General features: G+C 35.7%; 1 protein-coding gene across 4 annotated transcripts in view; it reads left to right on the forward strand.

The window, feature by feature from the left end:
• LOC126833194 (putative inorganic phosphate cotransporter) overlaps nt 1-18,904 on the forward strand; it is a 60,089-nt gene that overhangs the window by 12,869 nt on the left and 28,316 nt on the right. The window contains exons 1-2 of one of the 4 annotated variants that reach the window (XM_050564354.1): nt 805-822; nt 16,454-16,812. The exons of 1 other annotated variant lie outside the window; for it this stretch is intronic. In XM_050564354.1, coding sequence (XP_050420311.1) covers nt 16,536-16,812 — 277 coding nt within the window. In that variant the 5' untranslated portion in view covers nt 805-822; nt 16,454-16,535. Of the gene's footprint in view, nt 1-804; nt 823-8,777; nt 9,121-16,453; nt 16,813-18,904 lie in introns of those variants that run through there. 2 more of the 4 variants (XM_050564352.1, XM_050564353.1) reach the window with 2 other exon arrangements.

Here is an 18,904-nt window from a genome sequence, read left to right on the forward strand (position 1 = left end):
GGTTATAATGTAACATTGTATATAATTAATGTACAATATTATTATATCATATTATTATTTTACCAGCTGAGTTGAACAAGTATCAATTTAATCATAATGACCCGTAACTATTGTATTGTTGCCGCAGTTGTGTTTTTCATTAAACTTATGCAAAAATAACAATGTACTTAGGTACAATGTGTTTAGTTTAACCATAACTACGCGTGGCTAGTTATTTTTAAAGCCCAAATTAGTAAATAAACGTTTAATAAACCTGTAGTTAAATTGATTTAACAGATTGGGATTAAACTGACTATTATAGTATCCAACTCGATACAGTAAAAATTATATTATTCTTTTGAACGATATGTGTACTTTCTATTCTTAATAGAAAATATGGGTTGATCCGTTGATCTTAAACGAAGCTGCTTAAAACATAGAGTTTAGCGTGTTCGCGCCAATTTTAAATCAAAAAGGTCACCGCTGGTCCGCATTAATCTTTAATAGGTATTATCTCTTAACTAATATTTTCTTGGTGATCATAATTATGCTATCAAATTATCTTTGAATACCGCGTAAATCACGGTTGTTCCTATCGTTGCCCGTCAATGTTGTTCGACCGTTACGTGCTGTGCGTCAACTGCCGTTGTAGTAGAAAACTAGTAAATACTGTTGTGTTTTTTAGTCAATGGCTTTGGTATTTTTCAATAATATAACCGTATGCAGTAATACCCAGTAACAATATTGTTACATGGTTGCGATCATCAGTTGAGTGTACGAGCGTACGATTAATTTTAGTTACTACTTAAATATAGTTATAATATAAATCATGGCTGCTTCCAGGTTAGTTTTTATTTAATTGTTATAGTTTCATTTGCGTATTTTGGCTTAGACTGAAATCAAAACGGACCTCTAATATGCCAATAGCACTCGGCTTATTGTTTTATTATTTTAAAATACAAATATAATAAAACGAGCACAGCGTTTTTCCTTGGTTAGCTATTTTTGCTTTTTTTAAATTATGCTTCGATTACTATTATGCTACAAATAACAATAACGTATAAAAAGTGGTAAAATTAAGGGTTTTTTTTAACCAACTTTTCTGGCGTATTATTGATAATAATCGACCGTTAGTGCGGTCTGTAAAATAAATAATATTTTTGAAGTAAAAAATCACCAACATCCGAGTTAGGATCTTTATTTTGGCAATTAATTTTTCATCAAATATTCGCTTCTACTAACCTTCTGGTATATCAGATAAAATAGATAACACTTTTGCTATGTGACTAGTCGTTCATAGTTAATTGCTATAGTTAAAATGACTCCAAGAATGATATGTCACCATATTTTGATCGCCTATCGAAAATGTATTCCAATTCGTTTTTCAATCGTTTAAAGGCAATATTGCGGTATAATTAAGTGTGACGGCGCTCGTCAACGTCAAAATGATTGTGCCAATATTATAATAGTAATAATAATTGGAAAAAAACGATACGATTAAGGAGGCGTTATGTCAGTTCGTATCGCATTGCCTCGAGTTGAACCGAAGGCGGATTATGCGGGGCAAAAGAAACGTCTTCCTTTTATTTAAAAAGAATACAACTATAAATATATTTATATATATATTATATTTCTTCATCCTTTATTTCTCTTTTGTCGATAAACGGATAACACATCAGCCGTCGGCGAGGTGAACATAAATTGAAGCTGACACGTAGACAACGAATTCGCCGACTCACGTTTCCATTATAATATAATGTTATTATTATTGAAATGTATAATAATAATAATATTGATAAATAGCGTGTCTGTATGCGCGCAAGTACACCGAACCGACGGTATTGTCTTTGCGCGAAATCCAGCCCTTCTTTAAAAGTATATAATCTCCGGGCAAACTTGTATAATAATAGGTACATACAATCGGCAGCCGCACGGGACTCCGTTATAACTCATTGATACACCCAAAGTACATACACTATCAATGGCGGCTTAGTCTGATAGGTATTATTTAGATCAAGGCCCGTATAGTTTGTAACGTTCAAACGTTTATCATATCGCGTTCACAGTCAGTATGAATATTTTACATCCATTTGGGATGGTTTGAAAGTAAAATTTAGCGCGTAAAGATGGCGGACAGAAGATTTATGGAAGCCGTCGGTCATCCGACCCAGTCGGGGAAGAAGAAGGCGAGATTTTGCGAGTAAAGACTAAAATAATATTAGTATTTAGTAGGTAATCAATATTTTTGTTTTTCTTGTCGTCAAACGTTGGCAAACAATAAACCCACAAACTGCCTTATCCGTGTTGGCCACTAAATACTGGTCGCGGTCATGAACCGAAACCGAGTATAGTACGAAAAAGTTTTATCATAGAACATTATATTGAAGTTGTTCGGGAGACCGTTTGTAATGTTTGCATGTTTGTGTTGATTTTATTGACGAATAGTTTCACATCAAATTATAGAGGCGCATCAATTTGTAACCGATAATGCAATTTAAAAAAAAAAGTGTCCGGCGTGGTATTTTCGTCAAAAATATTTATTCATACCTAAAATTAAATAAAAAACTGAAATTTTCTTAAATAAAAAAAATTTTTAAAAATTTTGTTTTTATTATTAATAGGTATAAAGTGATAGCTTTTAGTGGCTGTACCGTTTTATATATATTACACTCGTTCGATTGTATACTTCCAAGTTATAATGATAGTACGTTTTCATTTAAAAATTACAATTCCATTCTTTGAAGTTGGTTTAGCAATAGAAACTATCCTCAATATAGGGCCTTACTCGTATTTTCTGAAATAAAGTCGGGGTCAGACCTTTGTTTAAGCCCATTTATTACTCAATTAAAAACGTGGGGTTTGTTAGATTTCATTGGGCTTATGTCTACCCAAAACAACCTAATTGGGCCGGAATTTAAAAGTAAAAATGCAGGTTTTAGATAACTCTGGCATATTTTGTTCTGTGTTTACATACAATTTCGCGTGTCGGCGGTTGCGCATAAAATTAGACGCGTTAATTAAAAATAAATAATGGTTCAATAAACTTATCAATCGGAATCCGCTTAGGCCGCACTAACAACGTTGACCCGGAAGCGGGAATGTACAAGCGAATGAATTATGAATGCCGTGCACAAGACTGAGCGGCGCTAAAGAAATTAAAAAGTAATATCCCAAAGGATCAACAAGGCATGGTCATTTATTATTTGATGGAAAAAGAGAAAACAAATTTAATACAGCTGTTATTGATGTTCAAAGTTTGTGTAAGTCGTGCAAAGTGTGCCGCTCGTCGTATGGGCGGCCTTAACGAACAAATCGTTGCCCTATCAGATCGGAACATATTGTATTATCTACATCAACAATGGTTTTGTGTCTGGTCACAAGGACTGTATACCACCTAGGGATTTGATTTTTTTATCTTTGACGCAGAGTTTATATTCTTTCTATGATCTGAATGCGATAACGTCACACCTCTACGGGGAACGCCAACGATCCATTATCAAATAGATAGACAGCCCACCCAAGCGAGATACACTTGAACAAAAATTATAATATATTATAGCTATGAGTCTCCAATTATAGGTCATAGACTTATTTTTAGGACTCCAGTGAGTAATGTCTCCATGGGTGACAAAGAAACTATAGGAGTTACTGGACACGAATGGACATTTTTGACCGAGTATTAAGATTAATGATAGTTAATTATTATTAATTTATCATAAACTAAAATGATTGTTGCATTGTAATAAGATAACGTTATACGAGCTAAGTAGAACTTTTTGAACACCAATAATAATTACCTTTTTACTTTATTGATTTAGCAATAAACCATCTAACCGATAACAAACGTGGATAATTTTTTGTACCTAACCCAACTTTGCCAATAAACGACAAATATAGTACGAATAATATCAAGACATGACAAGAAAGGTGGCATATAGCATATGCAAATATTATAAAAATCTGGAGTCATTGGACTTTGGTTTACTCTTCTTTAGCTTACTGAAACCAAAGACAGCATACGTATCTCTATATGGCTTTAGCTTATATTCAGAATACTTCTCTCTGCAAGCTCAGAAAAACATGGATGTTTAGTTTGAGTGTTCAGTTTATAAATGTGAATTACCCGCAAGATGTTTTTCTTTTCAGGATTGTGGGTTGTGCTACCAGGAACAACAATAATAATAATTACTAAGGGCTAACGCGTTTCGAAACCTACAGCGACTCCAAAAGTCCAAAAATCAAACCCTTCTCAGATTCCAACAGGTCGATGGCAGACTTAATGGCCGATTTAATAACGGATTATATTGTACGCCCTCCGCTAGTCCGTGTGCCAATTTTCGTAACATCCGAGCTTAATAAACATGTATTCTTTGGGGACCTCGACCGACGTTCGTTGGTTCGATCGCCCACTCAGTGTCCGGTTCAATATGTCATTATGTACAAAACTAGAACGTACACAAACCGAACATTACCCGAAATAACGTCATGCCAGCAAATAAACAAACTTACCTGTGTAACACAAAACAAAAACTGCGCGCTATCAAAATAAATTATCATTATTACTTTGATGTTCAGACGTGCCAATGACAAAACTGCATGTATGTTAACTTTATTTAAAGACGTCGGAGAGTTCTCTTGATGATATAATGTTGCCCCTAAGTATGTATATGATGTCTACACACACTTAAGTACACTCGGTAGCATAACACTTTTGACTTTACACGGCCGAAGTAGGTGTATACGAGTGGTTTACCTTGTACTAATACTAATGTAAATGTGTAAGTAAACGAGTGGCGGCTCGTCAAACAATTAAAGGGCAAGGCGGAGTGTAGAGCAGTATGGTCATTTTTGGCTAAGCAGAGGAGTTATGGATATTATAGCGTGTAGATTCGTCGCGCTCATTAACCATATAATGATAATAATAATGTTAGCGATTCAATACAAACCGTTTTTTGTCGTCCATGGAATATGTTTATGAGAGGAAATCCGCACTAAAAAATGCGTTGACATTTGAGTATGTAAAACTAACTGATACCAAACCGTTGTAGAAAATTGTGGACTTAGTAGGTTAGGTTAGGTATAATAATATAATAATAGTATTCTGCTTAATAATTTATACAGGGTTTAGCCCCTCTTGTGCCGATCCCTTTAACCGTCGTTTATGGCAAACAATTATTGGACGCAAACGACAGACTAAATCATTCAGTTTCGCTAATGATATCGGTCAGCAGAGCAGTCTATTATGTACATAAATACATAGCTATACGTGTGCGTTATACAAGTACCATGATAAAGCACTATTTATATAAATGCGACCGTCCAAAGCCCACTCAATGGTCCGCGATGAGTTTTGAGGAGTGGAGCTGCTAACGATGTGCTAAGCCGTTGTTGTAAAAAACAATTTGGGTATGACGGCGGGTCAAAGCTAACGAAGTAACGTCTTATGAAATAGTCAATAAAAAATAGAGTATAGTGTTGTCGAAGAACGGTTAAAATTACAGAGACAGCTTTATAGTAATAATAATAATAATAAATTATTAATTTTGAAATCGATAAACGGTACCGTCGTATCATTTGCAATCCAAAAACAATTGTTATTATACCGCTGTTGTTAGAGTTTTTTTTTTTTTAATTTTTAACCAGAACTAAAACTTATGTATTCAGTACCGCCCGACACGTAATAGGCCTTGCTCGTATAACAGCTGTTGTTACGGGTCATATTATTATTACATTATTATCATGGTACTTACAGCTGTTATGCTTTGTTTGTTTATTGTATTTTGCTATTTTGTGCGAGAATTCTGCCTAATCCGTTCAAAAAGGAAGCGAGAAAATCCTCAAAACAAACGTTTTTTATTTCCGACTTTTGTGCTTAGGGCTTGCCCTACATTCAGTAAAATATACAATAAACGAAAGTAATTGTATTAAATACCTACTGTTAAATGCTTTACGGTTTAAATTATCGTTTGACGTGCAACGATTTTAATTAGCTTTAGAGAATAATAAACGAAAAAGCTTTATATAAAATATGTTAAATTTATTGTTTCTCACAGTGGTTAGCAGTCAAGTGACTCTTGATTATAAAAGGTCTGGAATCGAAAAGAATTTGGAATACAAAAAGAGAGAACCAGAGTAAGACATACCGAGATAAGTTCTGGAATAAAATATGCAAAATACTCAACCCGAGTCGTACGCGACTCTCCGCGTACTCTCCCTTATTTTAAAATAGTATTATATTTTACCACATTGCATAAACTTTTGACAGCCAAAAATATATAAAAACATTTTGTTTTGGTAAATACCCAGGTCAAGTAGTTTCAACTGCGTTTTATTCATTAAATAATAATTGGCAGAGCATATAAAAATAAAACAGCCCCTTAAATAAAGTATAGGTTTGCCCGACAAACCGTACTAGTTAAATATTATTATTGAGTCACTGAACCCGATTCCTAGGCCGGAGTTAGCACTTTTTTCAATGTTTTGATGGTCACGAAAAAAAACAAAAGCTAACTAATATAATTCCGACCTAGAATTCAGATTCAGCGACTCAAATAAGTAAAAATTGACTAGTGATGTCCGTCGGAAAATATACATACCTTTTTTTTTGAAGGGCTGTGTAATTGAATTTTTTCTATTAAAATCGAATTGTCATGTAATGCCATGGTATAATTCTTCAATTCAATATAGTATTTATTGATCTCAATTCAACTTAACGGGAGTCTTATTGAGATGATCCTTTACTAATTGAATGTGCGGCTTAGGGCTTAAACTGGGCTTGTGTAATAACTGAGCAGGTCTGCAACCACGCTCAAAGTGCTTTCAATCTACAAGCTTTGTTTTCAACAGAGATGATGTTGTCCAATAAAGCCTTTGAGGTTTTTGAACAGATGTGAATATTTTCATTGGTCGCTTATCATAGTAACTTTTTTTTTGTAATAGGAACGGTTTTGGGTTTCAAGAACAATACAACGCGTGGCATGGTGACCATTTGTCAGCTGCAGTGATTTACCGTTAGGTCCGCTTCTTTTTCTAAGCTTCAGCAATTTTGTTTTTTTGTTTTCTTCATACCTTGGCAGGCTTGGACAAAAGGCGTTATCTCAGATTCGAGTACCTACTGAATTTATAGTTTAGGCGTAAAATTAATAATATTTAATTCCCCTTATTTTCCAAAAATCACAACTGATACCCAATTGATTACCGTTTACCGTGTATTAGGCGGTACCATGAATCTATCATCTATCTTATCGTGGTTACGATAATGTGTCATCGTCAGTAGTTTGATCGAGATTGATGACTAACCAATTGGGCATGACAGTTGAGCGCTTATGCTAAGTATTCTATTGAAGTATACAATGTAATGAGGCACCATCTAGTTTGCAATTGTCGATGTTGTGTACTTTTGTACTTAAAATTGAAACTATTTAACCATTTGGGGTGTTGTAAATCAGTGTTTTTTTTGCTTAACTCAATAACAGCAATAGGTGGTGCCGCTTATTGTTTTGGTCTAACATGGATTGACGTCTAAGCTAAAATCATGTTATTGGTTGAGTAAATTTTAAAAAAGTGAACATGACTAACAAGTGATATTAGATAATATATGAAGGAAACAGGGGAAAAACGGTAGTAGTCACATTATGAATTTTTTTTTTTCAAATAGTTTTTTTTTCAATTTATGCCAATAATTTTTTTTATTTATGTCAATAGATTGTTTAAATAAATACATTTATTATTAGAGTAGCAGTTATTGTGATTTTTTTTGTTCTTATGTAAGAGGTAGAGGAATTCACGAACGTTTTTGCTATACTCTAAAATTGTTATAATGTGACAACTACCGTTTTTCCCCTGTGCCCTTCATATGAGTTATGACCATTAATTCTTTCGAAATTAATTCTTTCAGTATCCCTTTGTTTTATTACCTTAACAACATATTTTGATCCGTTTGATTATTATTAATTTTTAAGTTTTCGTTATTTTTTCCTCCGTTATCACATATATTAATTATTATATAGTCAGTCTTATTATTATTGCCTTTTTTAGGAGCCGTGACTTGAACCCCTAGATATAAATAGTTTCTATCTTCACTATTCGTCACTGAACTAAACACCAGATTAAAAAAATGTCCAACCCTGGTAGGGTTTTATTCTAGTATAGTAGAATAGTAAACTGTAAAATTGTTTATGTTAATTTAACTGTTTCAATAAACAACTATACGTAAATCGACTATAGCAACGTGCGTTCCATATAATCAGTTTGGTGCTTCTCGTTTATTTGTATCTTGTTTTGCAAGTGACAGGAAATGAAAACCTATTTGGAAATACATTAAAAAAACAATATGTTATCCGTAGATTTTAGGGAAAATATTTATTTGTTTTAGACAAAAGCCAAGCGATAATTTACCGTCGATTATCTATTAAATTATTTTATCCCGAGAAAACTGGCAGCCTTTTAAGCGACTTTTTCCTTCCCGTGCTTTTATCGGTAATCCTGTCGCAATGGACGTTTCCTTAAACGGGTGCCAGTGGCGATAGGGAAGACACCCAAGATGACGGGTATGATTGAATCCACGTGTGTGTACCGTGTACACGCCGAGATTTCGTTAGGGGGTCTAGTGGCGACAGACGTACCGCGAGGCCATGCACACCGGTACATGCATTACGGCAGCCCGGTGTGAGGGGACTTTGGCGGTGGCGGCGATGGACGGCGGACGACGCGATCGATACGCCTAGAGCACGCAAGCGCCGCCGGGCCGCGCGACGGCCGTACCGGCGGCGAAACCGCCGCTGCAGTCCGCCGCGGCCCTGTGCGCTATCCAGCAGCACCCGGTGAGTGTGCAGACCAAATCGTGTGCGTGCTTCTGTCCGCTCGCGAGCGTGCGTCTGACAGTGTGCTGCCGCTGCCGTCGAGCGCGCCAATCACTCGCACTTACCCCCCGGACGCCGAAATCGTCGGTTTACCCGCTTTGTACCTGTGCCTGTGTGTGTGTGTGTGTGACAGTGTGTGTGTGTGTCTGCTTTTGCCGCCGTCGCCGTATTTCGTCGACATGTGGTGCAGCCGCCGTCGTCGGTCGACTACTTCGCGCCACCGGCACCGGTCCGCCGACCGTATCTGAACTTAAGCGGTTCGCCGTCGTCCACATACTGTGTAACTATATCATAACTGTTATTATTACTATTCGGTTTCACCGAGCGTTGACAAGCGCTTGACCACCAACGGGCTAACCGAAAGAGTTATTGCGTATCGCATCAGATTAAGTCTCATGCCATACCCAAACCGCACACACTCGGTGAAACCGACCAAATGTTTAGAAAAAAAATTATAGTTATCCTCCAAAGCACTTGCCAAACGTTACACGACATTCAATATTAACTAGATTTCTAAAAAAAAAACGTTAACAAACTAAACTGTTTTGATTTTCTAATTTGTCTATTACCATTTAAACATTTCTAAATCGTTTTTATAATATTACACCGTTTTGAAAAATAAAAACGTTTACAATAGAAAATTTTTTTACCGTTTTTAATTATTTGTAAAATGGTTTAGTTTCAAAACTGCATAAAACTGTATAAACTTAGCATATCATTTTTTAAAATAATAAACATAATGATATCGTCGTAAAATAAATGATAATAGCTAATATTATACTGTTTTATGTTGGCCGCCAACGCCGTCGAATCGATTGACGACGCGCCCTCGTGTATTATTATTTTTTTCCTATTCGTCCGATATTGTTAGAAAAGTAACTAAAAGTATTATAATTTATAACACTATCCTAAATATTCGTCATAGAAAATGATAAACGGAAGTCCTAGATCTCAAGACAACCGATCACTTAACTGGCGGGCACGTCGGTCGACGTAGAATTTTTAATTGAAGTTCCTATCGAGTAAAATAAAAAAATCATTTTACCAACAATATATTTTCTCTTCCTTGATTTTATCACAACAAACAACTTGGCCCCGACACGTGGTCTGTTTTAAGTAGATAGGTATCATTATCGACATTAATCTAATCAACCTCGGGTCATTGAAAGAGTATTTGTTTTTAAAAGCAACGTTTAGCAGTAAGCTTTGCCTAATATTTCATCATAAGGTTTACAATGCGCTTACTTTGGAAGTCCTTCGTCTTTAATCGATAATATAACAGCGTTATCTATGTTTAGTGAAAAAAAAAAATTGGAACTTTAACAGTTCAATCACATTTTATAGACATTTTTACATTTTGGTAGCTTGCGCGTCGTTATTATGAACTAATTGGAGTTTTGGGACTTGCTTTTTTAGACTTTGGCTGTAGAATAATAATTTGCCTTGACGTTTCCTATTTTACGGTATTTAAAGCTCGAGCATTTTATGCGTCGTTTTCCGATGTATTCTCCAGTTTTTGTTTTAACAGTTAACATAATGTACAAGGTGATTACAATAATACAATTTTCTATGCCCTGAGACGTTGTGTTTCGGTTGCCTAAAATTAAAAAAGTCGTTGTTCACAAAAAAATTCACGTTTATTGTATTAATGTCTATTTTGATGTTTACTTGGTCGAATGGAGTTTTTTTTATGTTCATGCCGGCCCATTTAATAATGCGCGATATAATTACTAGGGTTCAGTGATTAAATAAATGGGTCTGCCATAAATAGGGATATGATGTGTAGGCATATATTATTATATGTAAAATATAAATCCATCACAGCGATTCCTTTCCGTTGTTATCTAAACAATACACTGATTAACGTCAACATTTGTTAACGATATGATTTTGCATAGACTCCACAATAATGTGTATTATGTAATGTCGTAGACCGTTAAATGTATGATATGTGTGTGAAAAAAGAAAAAAAAACGGCACGTAAACGTTCTTAGGCACGCACTTTGTCGCCTCGGTGAAATTTTTGTTTGCTGAAAAATAAAAATAAATGCTTTCGAATGATGTATAATATCGTTTTACGGGAACGACCATATTTTATTTCTCAATCGATTGCGGTGAAATATGAATTACTTTATGGCCGTTATCGTAGGGGATTCGTGGGACTATTTAAGCCCGGCTTAAGGTCCTCGGAGACCGTTTCGTTTGCTTCTAAAAAAAAAAAAAAAAAAAAAACAAAAACCATCGGTTTACGCGAGTTTTATCGTACTTTGACCGTTTGATATGTATTTTAGCAAGGCGTTGTGCGCGTAAGAAGAAAATTTCACAAAATAATTGTACCCAAGCTATTTTATTAAAATCACATTTTGGACGTTTGAATTGTTGTAAAATATAATTGTTTGTTTTTTAAATAGACGCAATATTATGTGTTACAAAAACAACGGTTTTTTTTATGTTTTGAACTATCCGGCTTGATGGTAAAAACAACGCTTCCGGGGACAGACGTAGAAAATTGTGGTTTTTTTTTTGTTCTCACCTTCCACCGTAATATGGTAATCGTTTTCAACTCACCCCTTTAATATTATGCTATTCTCTCACATAGACATGAACGGGTTACGGTGTTAATAAAAAAAAACCGCACGACTGTACACAATGTTGTATTCATGTATAATATATTTTATTTAACGCCGTTGTCGTCCGCCGTTGACACGTGTTCCAAATTCTTTGCAGCACTATTTTTGTCAAATTTTGACCGGTTACCGTGTCTTTAATGAAACGCCGAACGCAATTCCTGGCACGGAGTCAACTCGGCTTATCGTATGTGTGTGTGTTTTGTTTTTTTTTTTTGGGGGGGGGGGGGTTAAGTCGTCCCCTACGGCGATTATGTATGTATTATGCGCACAACGCTTCAACGCGACACGGGCGAGCAACGCATTCATAATGATAATAATAAATATTGCTGTCAAACTCATTACCTGTCGCTTGTCTGTAAGGTGAACTTCCCCTTCCGGCGGCAACCGGCGTGCAAGATCTTTTGACGCCGGATAACCGCGCGAATATAGTACTTACGATCAGAGACACGACCATTGTCATCCCCCTGTGTATTTGGTTATAGTTTGAAGTTTATAATTTTCGACGGTATTGTTTTTTCACTCTACAAACGCCACTATGTATACTCGGTATCGTAATTTAAGACAGAACTATAAGAGTACAACCGAGTCGATGATAATATAGTTCTGTTGTGTTTGACCAAAGGGTATAAGTCAATATTACTATTTTTCCAGTTTTACCGTCTTTTGGCATATTCATCTTAATTTGAACAATCGGTTAAATATATTATACGTCACCGTTTTAAGTTTTGAATAGTCTACAGAGCTCTGAAAAATACTAAAGGATATTTAGTAATTTTATATTTTTGCCAAATAACATAAACGAAAATATTTTCACAGAGAAAAACTACAAAACTGCAATCGTTTTAACATACAAACGAGCGTCTTATCCTTAATGAATCACTTTGTACTGGCCGTGTTGTGCAGCTGTCAAAAGCGGATATATCATTATTGTTAATATTTGTCTCACGTATTATGTTTTTGATTATAGTGTGTCGCGTGGGTGATCAATACTATTAAATACGAGTTGGGGATAAAAAGTAATATATAAAAAAAAAAAAAAAACGGTTCTGGGATTTTTTTTTGCAGCGATACCGTTGAATAGTACGAAAATAATAATTGTGTGCCGATTGTAGCAGCTGCTGCAGGTGTCGACTCAATTGGGTTTTCTTAATGATCCCCCTTCGAATTGCGTTGGTGCTGTACCTTACTTTATCACATACGTCGACGTTTTGTTCGAAGGAAACGGATGGAAAGAACGGGCAGAGAGCAATCGAAGAGTATTTTTATGACCTATGTTGGTTGGGGGGAATTCAGGGGTCGAGGGGAGGACTACCTCCTGTTCCTCTAGTGTCAATAATTGAGACTCGGCACGACGACTTTCCTCTTCTTGCGTTTATGGCAACGTACACGAAGGTTTATATTTATTTTCGCATTTCCGTCGCACGTTTACAGACGGCTAAGCCATAGTAGAAACAACTCTCCCCCCCACCCTGTTTCCACTGTCTGTCTGGATTGCTCGTAACTGGACGTCCGTCCTTATATATATATATATATATATATATATTATATATATACGTTGTAAGGAAATATCTTCTTTTTTTTCTTTTTTCCTCTTCTGATAAACGAAAAGATAATTATTACCGTTTAAAACTTTAGAACGACGCAGTGTAAACAAAAATTAAATTGCTCTTTTAATTTTGTAAAATTTATCATCATAGTAATGTACTCAAGCGAGTTCAAAACGAGTTCATAATTTTTAATAACCGAATTACAATTATTTTTCCTCGTTTGTTAAATTTTTAATTCTAATTGTGAATGTAAGTTTCGTTTCTCGCAGTTTACGTTTATTCGGAAATTGAAAACAGCCTAAAAATGTATGGAAAATAGATTCCAAACAACCAAAGTCCACATTGTCGCAGTATTTATTAATTGGGACTTCGGTGTGGTGTTTAAGGAGTCGTTTGAGGATCAAGAGGAGGGGGAGGGGCGATTATGGACAATATTGGTTCGGGTAGTAAGGTAGCCAATGTACGTTGGGAGATAAGTATAAATTATTAACGGTGAAACGGCTAACGAGAGTAAATTGTTCCGTTTAAACCGTTTGCTGTATGGCCAAAATAAAAGTCTGTCACGGCAACCCTGAACCGTTGGCAACCGTGTTAGACCATTTGTACAAAAAACCGCAGCGGAATTTGATAGGAATTTAATTAGCTTTGGCTAAGCCGCCAGTGGTAGGCTCGGGAGTAGAGAAGGCCGAAGGGGTGGGAAGGACAATTCTCCCCGTGGGATTTTCTACGAAAATGAGGTATTATGGGAAGTCCAAATTAGGAACAGTGGTTTCTCGGTGACACGGACCATTACCGGTTTTGAATATTTCTATAGTCGTTTGTCACATACATCCCTTTAAGACGGACACCCACACGTTGTAAAAAGTTAAACGATATCGACTAAAAAAACACAGCCGAGTACTTTTTTACACACATAACGCAACACAAGTGTTGTACAAATAAAAAGACGGCCTATTGTAAGCGAACGTTTGAGAAACTTGTGCAAAGTTTGATTGTTGTTGCTTCAAATTATTCCCACTGAAAAACAAAACTTGTTCGGGCGAGCGCGCAAACAATGACTTTCACCCCGTCGTCGTCATTATTGTTATTGTGAAAACCGTACAATTTACTTTGTAAACACACCAGTTTCGGATCTGGTGTCTGTGTTAGATGTATTTAATATTTTAGCACCGTATCGCCGGTCCTATCTTCTCAGTCGAAGTGCAATCTCTGCAAACCAATTCGACCGTAGTTTTGCAGTTGTATCGCCGGTACAACGTCTACAATGTGTATAATAAGTTTTATCCATTCCAAATGATGATGTTAATCGCAGGAAAAAATATTCCAAAGCAATATTAAGAGAACATTTTTCATATTGTCTTATTCGAGGTCTAAAATTTTTCCGAATCATGAATAATAAATATTAAAAAAGAATAATAATACAAATTATAGATTGTTTTCGCGTTGTTTTAGTAATTGTTGTACTTTTAAATGTCTACTATTATTGCGACAAAGGCTTCGACGCGTGACTCAATGGGTTTCCTGTCCAAAAAGAACCGGGTAAAAAAAACGAGCATTAGAGCGCCAAACAAAAACCAATCATTATAGAGTGACCACCGCCGTTTGCTTTTTTTGACAGCGGCTTAATTACATAGCTAGCTTGTTGATTCAATGTTTGCGCTAGTCGTTTGACCACCCCATATGCATCAGAGGATCCAATCCTTCATTTTGACTTGCTTCTATTGTCATGTTTGTGCCAGTGTCCGGCTGATACGGTTTAATTGTTTTTTTTTTGCACTCTGGCGGTAGCTCGCAGGTAAATTAATTACCGGTGTGCCGTGTTTGTTAACCTATCGATTACCCACAGAAAAGGTAAACTTAACAAAAATATTACCTTATTAATTCCATAATCTTACATTTTTCTACCACGTGTACTACAGTTTTTCAAACATTTTGACTAGGCTACTTGTCATGATACCGCGTCTTAGAGATTGTCGTTTATCGATTACACGATCAGGGTCTCTGGCCAATTTGTCCCGTTGTCAGTCATACTCCTTGTCGCGTCGACAACCGTCAAAAATCCCCTAGGCTTTTCCTCCAAACGCAATCTCGATGAAACCCCGTTCTACCTATGTCTTGCAAACAGTTCATTAGATTGGAATGGCCAATAACTGCGTATGACCTCGAGCTGTAGTGTCGTGTAAGTCAAACGAGTGATATTGAAACGGGAATACATTATTAGAGGTTAAACTGCAGGTAAATAGGTAGATCGCACTGTTTTTTTTAAGCACACAACGAGTGTAATATTAAATTTAATAACTTTCAATTTCTAGTAGTATACTTCAGTCGTTACACCGAAACACGGTACACACAAATAGAATACATTTCTAAAGACATATTTTCTGTGTAAATAATTACATTTTACTAAACAACAGACATATTTTATTCCGACTGTCATACGCGAAAAGTCATGAGCAAATTTTTATGTTTATAGTCACTCGGATGTTGTGCTTTAATGTGCTAAAATCGCTCTAATTACTACATTAATTGTTGGCAAATATTCCTTTGTTTTTTTTTAATATAAGCCTTAATACTAGAATATAAGCCTTAGGTTTCTACACAGCGTTAGGTAAATTTATTATAGCGTTTTCACTTTGTTCGCACATAATAATCATCTATAAGTTTTCATGTTGTTGTAATTGAACGTTCCGCCTCCATGATAATCTAATAAAACGCTTTTATTATAACCGGCTGGTTAATTAGTTTATTCGGTGCAAGTTTAGATAGCAAATGCTCTTACAGCCGTGTAAACTTTGAACGTAAGTACTCCAACCGTTGTTTATACATTGTATACATTATTGCGTTAGCCAGTTATTTGATAGGTTTCCATCAAAATAGTAATGCTTTTACGCCAAATTGAAGGCGACGTAGTGGCCAGGCCTCTGAATTAAGATCAATACTTCAATTTTAAAAGACTCCGTTTGCTGATCGTTCTGCGAATCGTAACGACGATAATGTGTTAAGAAATTTTTAAAGGACCGGAGAACATATATGTTATACCATAACACTATAACATCCCAAGTTTTTTTTTAATTAACAGATTATTAACTTAAAATGATAACGTCTTTGGCTTAAAAACATAGGACTTTAATCGGCATCCGAGTTTAGACTTTCGAGATTACGTTGAAAATGCCTAATTCGTCAATCATAGTAGCTTAATTTGACGGAAAAGGCCTCTTAAGTTTTTAGATTAAGTCATGCTGTCGAAGTAGCTGCTATTAAAATATAACCTATGAGCATGCAGAATCTCCCTTGTACCGGTGCCATTACGGGGTGTGACTCTTGTGCGCGTTTGAGTGTCAAGTGCTTTGGTAAAATTGAACATAACGGTTTACTTGCAATTTTAAATGGAATGTGTATAGTAACTAGATTCGTTTTGGTTGATGAAAATGATTAGATAGCACAAGCACAATGGCAGACTGACCAATGTGTTCTACCGGTTTTGGTGAAAGGGTATCGTCGGGCGGTGGTCCTTGCTGATGTCCGGCCGCAGATGGGATGGAGAAGGCGGCCGCGGCGGGATAGAGTCCGAGGAGGAGGAGGCCGGCGTGGGCCTTATGTCCGGTGTCAAGTCCGTCGTCGAGGCAGAATCGTCGTTCGGCGGTGCCGGAAGTGCGCGAAGCCCGCCCGGACCGTCCAACTGCGGAGTTAGAAAATCCTCGGGACACGTGCTTGTCTGGAACCAACCGGAACTAGATGAGCTGACCGCCACCGAAAACCACAACGGCTACAGCCATCGACCCGTGCCGTCCAAAGGTAGAGAAACCGATAAATCATATTTTGTAGCACATAAAAGGTGATCCGATTCAACCGATCCACTCAAATTTACTTTTTGGGTGGCTAATAATCAATAATTTTACGGTATCCCGTGTCTAAATTTTCTGATACAAATTTATTGCGGTTTTGATAATAATGTCCTCGAGATCAACCTTTTGAATTTTAATTTTTAATTTTCCCATTTATATCACGGAGACTAATAAAAGTCAATATAGTTAATATTGGTCAAATAGCCAATCAATGCTATCTGACAGAGAGGTACTGAAAGAATCGTTTTAATTGGATCACTCGCTGGTTTAGTTTATAAGATTTTTTTTAGACTCCCTAGTAGTACAATTAATTATAACGTGTGTATGAAACTGAAAATATCTACTTAAATATTTTGTTGTTGAAAAATTGCCGTTCGAAAATTATAGTGTAGTTCGACGTGCGACCTTTTGTTAACATGTAGGAAACTAATTGTTAAACGGAATAATTGCTTGATATTCGAGGAATTTAGAAATTATAGGGTTGATGCCATACAAAGGTAAGATATCAATATTCGTGTATTATATATTCTTGTCAAGTAAACTCGTTATGGCTAAAAACTTCAAGCGAATACGTGTTACGGATGAGTTCTCGCCTTTTCTTAGTACAACTAACGTTTTTAGTACAGACCGAAACGTGATATCTTGATGAATACACGCTGCATGTGTTTTTTGTTTCACATTTAATTGCAGAGTTAGCGTTAAAACATTGTGTCAAACATTAACTGTGTTCTTAACGATATTGGGCTTATATGCCAACAACTATTTATTTTAACTGTGTAAGTATGACGTGAAATTAAGTTCAAAAATCTGTTTTTTTACCTTTATAAATATAATTACTATACCTCGAAAAGAATTTATGTCACGGTACATTTAATTTACTATAAAACCTTCTTGGCGCAACTGGTCTAGAGAATATTGTTTTATTTTCTAATAACGACAAATACAGCTTACAGTTCTAGTCTATCAATGAATAACGTATATCAATAAGTAGTCGAAATATTTTCGAAATAATAATGACCTGACATTAGATAATAAATTCTCCATGATGATATCCAACTATCATTGAAGTATTATACAAGAAACAAGCCATAAAGCACTGATACACTCCCTAAGTTGTACAAAGTAGCTATCTGTACTTTCACATAAAAGCTGCTTTCAGGTTTTGCTCTGAAAGTCGAATGTCGCATGTCGCAATGGGGCCAATTCGGTTGACTTATGTCTATACTTAAACAGTCCTCTTCAATTGCAAGTTTCGCAATCAATTGAACCATTTCAAATCACTCTGGTGGTTATATTGACCTTTATCTCCTACAGATCATAGTTGACCGGTTTTTAACAAGTGAATTGATTGTGCAGATTGGCGAATAAGCGACACCAAACACAGAGATATTATTTCAAAAACATTGTTGGTACCACATCACCCATTCGTTGCAAACGCTTGTTTTTAAATAGGTTGCCTTCTTACAAACATAGCCGGCCAATATACTTATTGCACGTGTTTTTACATTTCGTTTAACATTTTCGGAAAAACAACATAAATAAATAGGTTTATTGTCGCCGTTGACGTTATTTGGCTATCAATGGTTCTTAATAGTATTATGCTTTTATAATTTTTCTTAATATTGCACATGCAGATATTATTATCTATATTTACTTACAATATAATGTATAATGAGTCAATATTTATTTTTTGTTTTAATTGAAGACATTTGGTCACTGATTATAAGAAGTAGTAAATAAAAATACATTTGGCAGTGATAAACATTTTTTTAACAACGAAATACCAATTGCTGGAATTGCTCTCGAAAATCGCGTTTTATACAAACTCAAAGAGTTTTGAATTTTGGTAAAAAATTACATTAGCAATTCATTAACGCGTCGGTTAAAAATGAGTCTTGGACTTTCGCTGTGGAGATTAAAGGATTACGTCGAGTTTTATAGTTTTTAAAAAAATTACTTAACGAATCCCTTAAAATATATTACTATTGTTGTCATATTTTAAGAACCGACGACGGAGTATCAATCATTATGCCGGCTTTTAG

The sequence above is a fragment of the Adelges cooleyi genome, unplaced genomic scaffold, assembly GCF_023614345.1.
Source record: "Adelges cooleyi isolate 19-005CV unplaced genomic scaffold, UGA_ACOO_1.1 ACOO_flye_CR_arks_rails_tigmint_CR_PRNA_2, whole genome shotgun sequence".
NCBI lineage: Eukaryota > Metazoa > Arthropoda > Insecta > Hemiptera > Adelgidae > Adelges > Adelges cooleyi.